General features: G+C 43.7%; 1 protein-coding gene across 3 annotated transcripts in view; it reads right to left on the bottom strand.

The window, feature by feature from the left end:
* The window catches only part of BCR (BCR activator of RhoGEF and GTPase), a 102,494-nt gene that overhangs the window by 10,261 nt on the left and 78,432 nt on the right, over positions 1 to 13,801 (bottom strand). For all 3 annotated transcript variants that reach the window (XM_051633706.1, XM_051633704.1, XM_051633705.1), the window contains 8 exons: positions 13,376 to 13,451; positions 12,707 to 12,811; positions 11,810 to 11,884; positions 10,733 to 10,830; positions 9,965 to 10,096; positions 2,434 to 2,493; positions 2,193 to 2,302; positions 1,226 to 1,365 (listed from right to left, as the gene is read on the bottom strand). In XM_051633706.1, the coding sequence (XP_051489666.1) occupies positions 1,226 to 1,365; positions 2,193 to 2,302; positions 2,434 to 2,493; positions 9,965 to 10,096; positions 10,733 to 10,830; positions 11,810 to 11,884; positions 12,707 to 12,811; positions 13,376 to 13,451 (796 nt within the window). The remainder of the gene's footprint in view (positions 1 to 1,225; positions 1,366 to 2,192; positions 2,303 to 2,433; positions 2,494 to 9,964; positions 10,097 to 10,732; positions 10,831 to 11,809; positions 11,885 to 12,706; positions 12,812 to 13,375; positions 13,452 to 13,801) is intronic.

Genomic DNA, 13,801 nt, shown 5'->3' with positions numbered 1-13,801 from the left:
CTGATCTGGAACAAGCCCTGCTTGACTGTATTTGTACACATTTCAACTTGCGTTAGTGACAACAGTTGTTTTTCCAATTCCCTGCCTCTTAACAGCTTAGAATAAGAGACTCTGAGGCTCTCTGAACTTCCCACTGAGTGTAGCTAAAGTACACAGGCAACTCAGAGCTCACATTTCAGTTTTGCTACTATTAAAAACAACAAAACCACCCCCTTTCCTAAAACAAACAGACCAACCAGCAGAGCCAGTGCTGGTTTAATGAACTGTCTTGAAAAAGCATTTAATATAAATGAAAAAAGTTGTTTTCCAAAATGTGAAACACCCTTACTTCAAATAGTGAAGAATTCATAAATTAATGTGTCTGATAGCTAAGGGGAATTGAAAAGAAAATAGAAGGAAGCAATTTCACCAAAAAAGTGAAGAAAAAGTGCAGGGAGGGTGAATTTGGGCAGCTGGCCCAGGCCTCATCACTGCCTGCATCAACAGAGCTTATGTGTGGCTTGAACAGTCCTTGGACTATTACCTGGAAGCTGGAAGCAGAGCAGAATTTCACTTTTTGTACCTCAGCAATTTGGAGGCATTTCATCTGCCTGATCTTAGATGCCTTTTGGGACATACATGCCAGTCTTTTAAATTCAGAACCAGGAAGGAACTGTTTTCTGCTCAAGATCAAAGAAAGCTTTACAAAGGTTGGTCAAAACAATCTAGTTTTACAATCTGCACCCATCAATCTAGACATAAAGTTAAGAAGAGAACTCAGGAGCCCTAACTGCCAAACTTCAGTTCTGTAAACACCCTTCCTAGTCAACCTCAGAAATGTTTCTTTCTTGGCTTCCTGTCACAAAGTGTTCTCAATTTCAAGGACTCTTATTAATTTGGAGACCTCACAACAGTGAGGAAATTATGGCTTCTGATTGCTGCCACTTCCCCTGAGGAAGGTGTCTGCCACTTACAAAGATTTGGCAAGGCAGGGAAACCAACCATTTCATGTCTGCTGGGAATAACAACAAATGCTTTATTTGGTAAAAGGACCCACCCCATTGTATATCTTGGGTTGTGTCTGTAGCTGCTGAATATTAATAAAACGTGCAGCCAGGGTTAAAATTATTCTTGTGCAAGAATCTCTACTTCTTCACGCTTCTTGGGGAACATAAGATTAAAAATAGCCCAGCCACCTGACAGGGTTCTCACAGTGCAAAGGGAAACATAAGACACAATTACTTACTGACATCAAAGGCAGCTTTCAAAGCCTGGATATCTGTTGCAACCCCAGAGACACGGTAGATGCCCACCTCCTCCATCCCACGACGCTCGATCTCCTCCACGCACTGGCGCACTATGTACGGCACCTTCGATCTCTCCCTCCTTAAGAAAGCCAGACAGAAGAGTTCAGGACATGCCCTCAGTGCTCCTTACCCCAGCCAAACTGGCCGAAATTACCCCATCATTGTACTGTGCAAACCTCTTCTGGAAAATGGGGTGGGAGAAAGTCTGAGCCAGCAAGCAAGACTGAGCTGAAAAACTCCTTTTAAGACTGGAAGGAGATTTCCTAGTGTCCCAGCCTGACTTTGGCTGTTCTGCAGCTGCCTTGAGCACTTGGGCTTCTGGCCAGGTCCTAGTGTCCCTCAAGTCTGTGACTTTGCAGGTAAATCAGAGGATTCCCAAACAGACCGTGGGTACATAGCAACACTGTGGCTCTCCAATCAATGCAATTCCACAGGGAGGAAATACCACACTTCCCAAACTATACAACAGAACAAACAGGTTTCTTCTGGCAAACGATTCATGAAAAAAGATCAGGGGTTAAAATAATACAACAGGATCCACAGAACTGGAACGTTTCCGATAACAGAAAGGAAACATCACTATTCAGTGTCTCTGGAAATATGTGACCAAGTCAGCTAACTACAGAGTGAGGGGCAAGGGGCATTTCCGGAACTCATCAGAGTGATCTGCTGTCAGTAAACAGCCAAGGCTTCAAAGCCTGGCTGCAGGCTGCTTTTATCTCTGAAAAAAAAACAAAGCTCAGAGAATGTACAGCATCTCCTTTCTGCAGCCACAGCCATCTACACCACTACCCAAGCAAAGCAGAATGGGCTGACACATCCCTCAGTGGGGCAATATTAAGCACAACCCTCTGGCCAGTTGGCTTTCTGGAAAAGAATAGGGAGAAACTTGACCCATCAGCTCACTTGGTGACAATAGCAATCTTGACCCCAAACACCCCGGTTTGTTTCCGGGATGGCATTCTCTTCAGGCTGAACTCCCGACTGGAGAACTTCACTGACAACTTCACTTCAACCTGAAAGAAGAAGAACTGCTGTTACTTTTCAAACATTTTATTTTATTTTCCTCATGCTGCAACAAAGAGCAAACAAATAAAGCGCAAAACATGGTAAAGAAGCAGCGCTAGCTTCTGTTTTCCGTACTTACTCCATTCATTGAGATGACTGTGCGTTGCCAATCTTTGTCCTGCAATGCCTGTGGGTCCAGCTGAAAGACAACAAGTTGCCCATGAGCTAGAAACAGACCTCAGAGAAATCAGCTATCCTGAAAGGCTTCTGTAAGCGAGTAGAACACTTCCACTTTTCAACATTTCTTTTCCATAGGAAAAACGCACATTCCAAGGTTTCCCTGGTTTCAGGTAATGGGATACTCAGATATTGTGCAGTTCCTTAAGTGGGGCCAGTGAAGACTCACACACATGGAAAATCCAGCAACACGTGCAGTGTCTGCTCAACAACAAAGGCAACCTCAGCAAGAAAAATCAAACTTTGAAAGACAAACCCATCAGAGGCTGCATTTGTTGCAGAAGCACAACAGACACATTAACAGGCAGACAAATTTGTCCTGTCCGACAGAGTCAGGAGTCAGAAAAGGGGAGGAGAGATTTCTGAAATAACTCTGATTTGAAATAGAGGAAACTGTCCCCCTCTGCAGTTTTCTACAGAGAGGTGAGGTTGGATGAGTGTGAAATTACTGCACTGAAATAAAAAGCCAGGCTGGAGAACTTCATAGCTCTTGGCTATGAAGCCAATAGCTTCCAAGAATGTTCCACTGAATTCAAAAGATATAATGACCTCAACAGTCAGATCAAGAAAGAGAAATTTCTTTCCATGCAGAGACAAGTAACTTTAAACAAACCAAACCTCTGTCAGGATCTGAAAGAGGAGAAATAGAGACAATGGTCCCAGAAGTCATGGGAAGTTGTCCTCCTTCAACTTTCCTATTGCTTTTTTTCATTTCTGTTGGAGCATGGGAAGAACACCTGGCCCTGCTGTTGCAATAATTCATTAGACAGAAACAAGTTCTGACTCAAAGCCCTGATCTTCTATTTTCAGCTTTGCTCATTCTCTTTTGAGTGGACAGTTGTGAGCTGGGGAGCAGCTGACTCAAGCATCCAAACATCACCCAGACATTCCAATACTGCCTGGGAGTGTCCAAACACATGTGAATGCCTGAAAAGTAGCACTCAGCTCAAGCTAGATTGGCAAAGCAAGAAAAGCCCTGTCTGCATGGGGACTTCTGGCAGCAATCAGAACCAAAGGAAGCAGACTTCAGTGCCTCCTGAGATGGCTTGGTAACATTTGGCCCTTGAGCACTGAGACACAGTGAGAGCAGAAAGAAGCACCCACAGTAGTGCTGTAATCAGCAAACAGAAAGACACTCAGTAATTAGAGCTATTTCTGCAGCACAACTTCTCCCTCCCACAGCACCCCACACAAAAGCAGAGCTGTCCCACAGGCAGAGGTGACTGTTCCAACAATGGCAGCTACAGTCTATCCTGGGAGTTCTGAGATGCAATGATGCTCACCCTCTTTAAGATAATCAACAGACCAGCCCAATGCTGCTGACAGCTATAAAAACAAGTCCCCGCATGCCCTTCCCCACTCCCCAAAAAGGACAACCAGCACAGAGGAAAGTTTCTCCTTGCTTGCTCACACTGCTGAGACCCCAAGAAGCGCCAGACAAGCAGGTCAGGCCAACCTTATCCCTGCGCACTCTGCTCCAGACGTGAGCCCACAGCGGGATGCTGCCCTTGCCTGTCGAACCAGACCGGTTCCTGTAGGTGCAACTCTGGCAGAAATTCCTGAAGATCCCTTGTAAGGAATAGTCAGTAAGCAGTAGCTCCCACATTTTGGGACTGCACAAAGGTCCAGGAGGCCAATGGGTAGCAGTGCTTAGCTTCAGTGCTTCAGAAAACCCTAATAACAGACTGCTTGCCAAGAGGGTTTGCTTATAACTCTGGCGGAACAGATCCGCCCCCGCCTGTGCAGCTGGCCAAGGTCCCTACCAGTTGGCCAGAATCTATGCTGTTCTTCCCTGAATTTCCGTGCTGGATGTTTGGTTTCTTTCAACAACTACATTCTTTCCCAGAAACAAGAGGAAACCTTTTCTGAAGTGTTTGGTTTCCTATGAAGAGCAACCATGCCCAGTATTCCTGAAAGCCTGGTCTCCAGCTGCCTGAATGGTCATCTCATTAAGCTGCCCAAACGACCCTGCTGATAGACACAGACACAGCCGATCTTCCAGCTCAGAAGCAGTTTTCCATATGCTTTTAGAATGGAGCCAGTGAAAGTGTATTATTTATAACAGGGAGAGACTGCTTAGGACTGAAAGAGAAAGAAGGTTTTGAATATTTGCCAAAAAAGTTAAGAGTCTAGCAGGGTTAATTCTAATTTATTTCAATTAACAGGTATTACTGGTTATGTCTCTGTGATGGCCAGGGAACTCCTACCACTGTACAAAATAAAAGGAAGTAAATAGCTATGAGCCAAAGTTATCATCTGTCCCAAGAGTGAGTATCACATGGCTGTAGAGGACTCGCAAAAGCAGCATGCTGGAGCTGAGAGCTCAGAGACTGTTCACTGCTGAGCAGCTAATGGAGCTGAGCCAGGACTGGGGGTGTACCTGCTGCCACCTCCTGCTTCGTTTTTTCTCTGAGCTCTGCTGCAGGACCCTGCACTCCCCACCTGCTGTTTGACTCCTGCTGGAGAACACCTGTGATTGAAAGGAGACAGCTAGGGAGAACAAGCACCAGGGAGTGGGTCTGGTTGACCCAAGCCAACCCTGCATAAATCACTGGCAATAACAACAATAAAAAAAAATAAATTATTCTCCCCCAAGGTGCTATTTAAATAACAAAGTGCAATAGTGGAATCTAATACGAGAGCAAAGCTTGAATAAGCTCTCAGCAACACTGAGTGAGACAGGAAGATCAGGTCTAACAGTCTGGTAGAGTCCCAGTGGGAAATAATAGAGTCAACAGGAAACTTGGAATGCCATTTAGACTTGATGGAAACATTTGGTCCTGGAGCCTACAGATGACTGGCCTTCTAAGGGCAGCAAGAGCAACCCAGGGAAAGGACAGCTAGAACAGACAGGTTACAAAGCAGACTGAAGACAACGTTAGTGTGATGCTCCAGCATAGAGAGGGCCTGTGACAAATGGGGTCATGCTGTCTTCTGTCCTGATTTGTAGATCAATGACCTGGAAGAGGGAACACTGAGTAGAAGAATGCAGCCTACAGTGTGCCAACAGGAGCCTGCTCCGAGCGAGCGAGCGAGCACACAGCGCTCCCCTTGCCAGCACAGGCAAGGGAGGGCACAGTGAAATGGCTGCCCTGGCATTCATTTGACAGTGACACTTACTGCAACTCTAAGCATTTCCTTCAAACTTGGTTTTGAATGACAAGAGGACCTGTCCCATCTCCACTGTAACTGTAAAAAACTGTGTTGTTTCCATGACCTGTGCAAATACGACAGACCTGCTAAAACCCTCAAGGTCTGTATCTCTCAGCCTTGTTTGGACAGTCCTCACCAACAGCACATGCTGCACAGGAAAACACAAACCAGCCAGTTTGTCTCTACTCCCCCAGCACCTCCAGTCCCTCAGTGGCCTGTTCTTTGGCATTTGCAGTGGCAAGCTGCAGCTTCAAACTCACTGACCAATTGAGTAAAAGGCCTCTGTATCCTGCACCAAACACAACAGAACAGAGCAGCTCAGCACCACAGGGATTTCTGTGCAAGCCTCTGGCCTTCACAGCAGCTTAGCACTGAATGAGGACAGACAGTGTCCAGCAGTCAGCAGAGGCTGAGTCTGCACAAAACAGAGTGCTGAGGGCTGGTGGAAAAGGAGAACTGAGGATGTTAGTCAAAGGCAAGTGCAAATCAGGCTCTGAGAAAAAGGGTGTCTGCGCTCAGGAAACCATCAGAGAGTTTGATGATTGCTTGCTTTTTTTCCCCCAGAAGAGAAAACATGCAGAAAGAGGAAAAAACAAAAAAACATGGATGGAAATCAAATGCCTGCGAGCAAGGACTGAGGCAACCTTAAGGTTAGTGTGTTTTAGGCTATTTATTCACATTACTTCCTCCCTTTATTAAATCTCCCTGGAAACTTTACACTCCATCAATTTTTAATTGTAACTGATGTGACATACATGTCAAGAGTCTCACTGATGCTGGAAACTCCCAGTCCAGCCATAACCTCATTTTTCTCAAAGCTCCTCAGTGACATGTTAATCTTTCCCACCATCACCCTTTAGACATGACCCATTGCCTTCTTCATGGTCACCCTATTTTCACTGCTGGGATCTGTTCTGCATGAGCAACCTGTTCAAACCAGCTCAGGAGCGTAGACGGTTTTCTGAGTTGACACTTGGGAGGTATAGCATGTGGCAATCTGTTTTACATGGAAACCAACCTAGATGTCTGAAACAGCCATGTGCACTGCTATGAGACATCCCAGATAATTAAACAGATAAGAGTGTGTGTTTTGCATGGCAACAGAGGAATGGTGTTGCACTGCTGCCACAGAATGACTGATATAAGGTCATATCCTCTCTGATTTTCCAGCATTGCTGTGAGGGAGAAGGAAATGGTTTGCCTGAGCTGATCATGCAGAAAAAAAACACAACAAAGGAAACAGCATTTCTAGGAGGCACCAATGGGAGGAGATGGATCATGGGATGAAGGATCAGTTTACTCATGTAGCCTGTTACCAAGGCAGAAGCCAGTTTTGCTGACATATGTGCCCACCAAACAAAAGGCTGCTACACTTCAAACACATGGATATGCCTGCCACCTGAAATGCAAAATTCAAAGAGCAAAAGGGCCAGGCATCCTAAGATGGGTTGCAAGGTAACAGCAGGAAAAAAAGTTAAAAATAAGAGTTCAGAATAAGAGGAGCTAATGCTTACAACTGAACTAAGCCTCATGTTTCCTCCTGTAAGATTATTTCTTCCTCTCCCAAGCCCCCAAATAATTTCAGTGTCACAACGTACCTTCTCCCTGAATTTCTCATGCCTGAGATGTAACAGAAGTCCCCAGCCATGTGTGCTGGCTAGTTAAACACCACATATCCAGTGCTGCCATCCCCAAAACGTCTGATGAAGATTCTACTTCTACATTTACAGGAGGAGCTCCCATATTACAACCTCATCATTTTATTTTTCATGGATAAAACTTGCAGGTTGGCAAGCAACAAAGCTCTTGCATGTGGCTACAAAAACAGGTAAATAAAGTGTTCCACAGGAAAAGAAAATATGAGCAATGGGAGCTATTAAAATTGCTGCCCATTCCTGGAAGCTTCTGACCACACGGACCAATTTCCAGTCTTCCTTCCTCCATTGCTATTATGTAACGGAGAGATTTAATAGACATTTCACAGCCAAAACAGTCCTCGTCTCCTTGATGCATTGTCTTCACCACTGCAGCTCAGAGAATTTGGTGACTCAGAACTCCCAGTAGTGGGAAGTTACAGATTTAGAATAATATATGGCTTAACAATACATTGCCATTTAGCCAGTACATAAATTTCCCTATTTTTATCAGCAGGAGGATGCAGACACGACTCATGTTCCCAGAGCTTTTAGCTAAAGGGAATTTTGGAAAAAAATCCTCATTCAACTTCACAGACTTTACCATGACACAAGAAAGGCTTTGGCTGAATAGTGTCAATCAATGCAACAACAACAAAACAGAAAGCCCTAGATACACTAGCAATTCTAAAATAAATTTAAAAATAATTTAAAAGCACCTGGGAAAATCCTGAAAGAAAATTACTATAAAACCAGTGGCTGGAAAATATGTTGACAGCATTAATACAGCTTCAGCCACAGGTAATTTGATTAATAATAACCTTCAGCCACAGGTAATTTCATTTTGTTGTTGCATTCTTAAGATACTAGAGAAATGATGTTTGCTTTAAAAAGAAAATTAAACAAAATTAAAAACATGTAATAATTCTTACCAATCCAAAGTCCTCCCAGACTCTTTTATGACTTGCAGTTATTTAATACTATAAAAAGTTGTGTGATGGGACAGAAAGCACTGAGAATTAAAAGGATGTTGTGAGAAGTGCAAGGTGGATTTACTGAGATCAAGAGAACTTTTGCATTTGCCTTCTGTGATACAACAGAATGTTGCTTTTTTTTTTTTACTTTCCTCTGTTTAGGTTTTCTAAAAGAATCAAGACAATTAATATTCAAGAGTCAAAGATTGCTTGTTAAGTATAAAATGTTTTAACAGAATGTACAGGTGCTGTGTGTAAAAATGCCTACTCTTGTGAAAAAAAATAAAATAAAACCTTTTACATTTTTAACTAATTTTTTAAAAATTCTATGTAAAATATTGGAAAAACTTAAGAGGGTCAGTGATTTCTGAGCACACAGAACTCCAGGGCATTTCAGGGCTGAAAACTTGATCTGTAGTTGCTCAGCTGCATGGAAAATAAGCTTCTGTTAGGAAAAGGGCCATACAGATTTCTGGTTAGCCTCAGAGACACAGATAGGAGGCACCCTGTACTAATATTTATTGATTTGTACACAAGTTTTCTTTCAAACACCCACCATGCGCGTGGCAACTACACCCACCATGTGTTTCCCTGCAAACAGTGTAGCAGCCTCAGGACTGCAAGGAGGGAGGGAAAGAACAGGCTGAGTGAAATCCATCTAGATAATGAGCCCTCCTAGACAGAAGGTCAGATATGATCCTGCAGGCTGCCCTCAGTCAGAGCTGCTTCTGAAATCCCACAAATGGCCTTGGCCTGTATGACCGTCACTCAGATTTTGGAGAAAGCTGTCATCCATGGAGTGATAAAGAATCAGATGAAAATGAAGAACTGATGGTATTTTTCAGTGTGAAAGTAAAAAGGTATCTGGGAGGGTCTGTGCTCTGTACAACAGCCAGTCCAACAAAAACATGTGTCCTCAGAGCAAGCATTTAACCTAAAGCTGTGGATACATAGTGCAACAAACTGGAAGAAGAGGGGGAACATATGTTCTCCATGTCATCCTCCACTAATGGCCTGATTTCTCCTGCATGGAGCTTTAGTGCCTTACCACACAGCAGTTCCCCAAGAGCAGCATTTGTTTGCCATTGTCTCATCACCTCCCCTATTGTATTACAAACCTGCCACACAGACAAATGTCCCATGCTGAGTCTCAGCAGTGGAAATCTCTCTCGGATGCAGCCTGCTGTCATGGACACTATCCTCTGGACATGGCAGTTTTCAGGACAATAAGCCTGTCCTCCAAGGCCTTGCTATCACATCCATCAACTTCCAGCATGTACAGAAGGCAGCATTTCTTTCATGAGATAGTAAATTCATTGCTTCCTCTTTTGTCACAGATGGAGCATCCTCAACCATGCCCAGGGCTCACTGACAATGCAGTTTCTATATATCATGCTGGAAGTTTTGAAGTTAACAGGCAAATCAGAGATCAATACCCAAATTCTAATGAAAAGGCATCTATGCCATAGGGGCACTGAAACAGACATAGTGGACAAGGCAAGAAGGAAAAAGCTGCTGAGAATCACACTGTATACCTCTCTATCTGGAGAAAAATCTCTGACGCTGAGACAATCAGGGGGCAGCATAAAACCTCCCTGGTGCACTCCAGGATTCAGAAGCCCTGTTATATTCTGCAGTAAGGGTAGCAGGAACAAGTTTAGCACAGTCTTACCTGGATCTGTCCTTTCCCCATTATGCGATCTGTGCTCTCTCCATCCTCTTTGGTGAGCTTGGTTTTGTTATAGCACTTTTCATAGCACAGAATCCGCAGGGTTTGTGAGCCTTCCAGCTCAATCTCAAACTCCTGAAGGGCACCAGGAAAAGAAAGAGCAATGAATACATCGCAGCAGGACACTAGTATCTTAATAATGAACATAGTCTCTTTAAAACTCCTCAGGAGGAAGCACTTGAAGACTGACAAAATCTCCTCCCCAAAGGAGCTGATCTAGAAATAAACTGAAATTGTATTTTGTATGTATCAGGTGGTCAAATTGGAGATTAAAATGGTTGACTCTGGTCAGGTTTCAGTGAGTTTCAGCAAAGAAACAAGCTCATCCACCTTCTTTAATTTTACTCCCCAGTAGGCTGGAGTTGCCTGTAAACAGGCAAAATGTCAATAGCTAATTCTTCCCCCTCACAAAAAATAAACAAAAACACCTTCTTCAACATATTTTCACTTGTGTTTTAAAAAAAATAATCAAACATGCATCTGTTTAAATGATGAAATGCTAGACAAGACTTGTTTGAACTGAAATCTTAGATATAGCTAGTCCAAGAAAACATGTTCTGCAAGCCCTGACAACCAAATGAACCTGCATAAAGGTGTTTTCTGAGAGGCAGCCCTTGCAGCACAAGTGCTGTGTATGCAGCAAGTTCTTCCATTTGTAGGTTTTCTGCCCATCGTGCATTGTTATTTGGCATTAAGAAAAATCCAACCTACCTCATTCCAATTGGGCTCTGTGGTGTCTCTGTACACTCTAGTTTTAGCCTTGTTCACAAAATACCCAAAAGAATCCACCTCTAATGTGCAGTACAAATCTGAGAATGGGAGACAAGGACAGAAGCTTATTAAAAAGTTCTAAAATCTCCTAAATTGCATTAACCATTTTCAGGATGTGTCTTCAATCTCTTTGTATCAGTACCAGAGAAATGAAACTCATCCAGGTAGATACTGGACCCCATCATCATATCAGAACCACTGTCACCAAGAACAGCATCAGTTTAATATCCTTCAGAGGTGGGGCAGCCATAAAAAAACTCATTATCTTCACAAAGTGGTTAATTATGTGGTATCTGGTGTTCTGTGGAGCTAGTAAGGAGCTGTACACGCTGCCACCCTTTGTGAGTTATGCTGTAAGTGATGTTAGCCAGCATCTGGGCAGTCAGTGGCTCAGAAGGACAAAGGCTAACAGAAAGCTTGTACATCCAGTTCACTCCTTCCCTCCTGAGCCTGGACATGCAGCTTATGTAAGAACAGGATCCCCAGCCACACAGCTAGGAAAGCTTTGCAGTTTTTCCTGGATTATCCTCATAAATGGCTGAGAAGCATGTTTATTTCTACAAGTGTCCCTTCACTCTCTTTTTTCACCTGTTCTGATCCTTCTGGCAAATCACTCGCCTGAATTTTAACAACTCTCTCCACACCAAAATTCTGAACATCAGAGAATGCTTCCTATTCTTTCATTGAAAAGAACCAAAACAGTTGAAAGAATTCAATATAAGGACTGACTTGTAGCTAACTGTTGGATAATTAGCAAACACCACTTAAAAAAAACAACGAACGTACTAGGCCTAAAATACATGCTTGATGCTTATCTTTCTGAGAGTTAATAATAGCATTAAAAAATTGCATTCCCCTATATTTACACCAATGCCCTGATTTCACTTCCAGTTCCCCAGATGACCTCCCCTCCTCACCATCTTCCCAGACGCAGCAAATCCTCAACAAGTCCATGCCCAGCACCTCTGTGATCTAACCCCTGTCAATTCCTCTGTGTGTTACAGAATTGCAACTCACTTGAACTTTGCTTGAATCCTGTGGCAGAGTGGACAATGACATTCAGGAATCCATAGAGACCTGGAGATTCATCATCTGTACAAAAGACCCAAGGAATTTTGTTAGGTTCACAGAGGAGCCAAAAGTTAAAGACAGAGTGATGAGATCAGTATTACACAGGTTAATCAGCAGAGGGTGAAGTGTCCCTAAAAAGGCTAGCAGAACATGTAATTCAGCCATTTCAGCAGAAGAGGAGACTTTTCCAAGTTCAGTGTCCATTTCACCTGTAATGCTTTCTGGCAATGTATGTCTTTTACAATATCGTTTCTAGGGTCAGCAAGACAGCACAGAAGAAATTTAAAGGAGAAAAAGTAAAATACAGAAGCTAAGTCTATACTACCAGATGAAATAGTCATTTAGGACAGTCTCTTGACACAATTTTGGCCAACTAGTGTTCTTCCAAAGGATACCCAAGCATAGATCAAAGCTGTCCCAGGCTACGACTGCAACAGGAACACCAGTCCCTGGCATGATGGCTGCATGTAAAGACTAATAATCAACATATAGAGAAGCATGTCCAGGAACATTTTACTAATTTAGATGTAGCCATATAATTTGGAGGTTGGATTTTTATTTTTGCAGCAAGTAACAATGGGATGACAGATTGTTCTTGTTCCTTCTCTCTCTCTTTTTTTTCCTGCATCGTCTAATTCAACTAAACTACACAAGTTGGGTATGTGGGTACGTGTGGTCTCAGCTTTTGTTTCACAGGAACTCTCTGTTTGGTAATTCTTCACCAGGCTGAAGCCTGTAGCAAAAAGAAACAGTAAGAGTAGTTCCAGCAGAAATGCACCAAGCAGGCAGAGGTGGGTTTTCACTGCAGCTGTACCATGTGAAAGCATTAAACAAAGGTCTCACCTTCCTTATTAATAGTGAGGGGAATGTTGTGCACCGTCTGAAGCTTCACACAGGAGTTTGTCAGCATCTGGAGCTCCACCGATGTGAGTGAGAAGCTTTTAAAGCCTGGCAAGGACATTCAAAGAGACAGGAATTAAAATTTAAAGCAGAGGCTGGATGCATGTTCCCTCATTCTGGGAGTTCACAGGAGAGCTGCTCCCTGGGCAATACTCAGCAGCAGTTCTGTGGTGCTCAGCTGCTGCAGCCCAGCTCTACTGAGGGCCTGTTTAGTTACTCTTTGGAGTAAAAAGTCTCAGGGGGGCTCTTATTTTCTTGCAAACCAAGAAACATGTATGCCAAAAAAAGTAAGTTTCTTTAGACTGGAGTCAGGTAGAAGGGTGAAGCTGTTCCATCTACCTGGAATTGCACAGAGCTCTGATCTCTAGGATAGTGTGTGGAGAGATTCTCCCAATTAAGTGCTCTCCCGATGCATTCCCTACATGTTGCTGCAAGCAAAAGTCCCCCAGACAGGCTCAGATGTGCAGAGACAGGAAACATCCATCTTGTGCCGTGGATTTCAATGCACAGCTCTCTTTTTGCAAGAAACCCTGCCCCACACCTCTTCTTTTAGACTCTGCTCTCTAATAAGATCACAGTATTTGTACCAAAGCCTAACTGAGGGACACTTACATTTCTTCTGCTGCTCCCGGATGTTCTCCCTCCACTCTGCCCTTTCATAGTCTGATGATATGAGAAACGTGTAACTCTGCCCAGGAAAACAGAAAAAATGAAGTATACATTAGTCTGAGAGGAGACCTGCCTGCTTGCCTCCCACCCTCCTCCACAAGAAATTGTTGGATGTACTGTCCTTCCAGTACTCCTGCCAGTTGCCCTACATCACAGCTTTGCCATTGACAGGCAGGATTCTGGCAATGTGCCTCCTCAGCACTGTGCCAGTGGTACCAGCACAGACTCCTGCAGCCAGAGCTTTCACAGATCTCCACCCTGCAAGCAGCACCTGCGCCCCTGGCAGCATGAGGTCCCAAGGCAGCTCTGTCCAGTTCCTCAAAGCAGAAACACAAAAGCCTCCAGCACAGGCCTAGACACTGATGCAAG

This window comes from Apus apus, chromosome 16 (assembly GCF_020740795.1).
Source record: "Apus apus isolate bApuApu2 chromosome 16, bApuApu2.pri.cur, whole genome shotgun sequence".
Classification (NCBI taxonomy): Eukaryota; Metazoa; Chordata; class Aves; order Apodiformes; family Apodidae; genus Apus; species Apus apus.
This window is presented reverse-complemented; position numbering and strand designations above follow the sequence as displayed.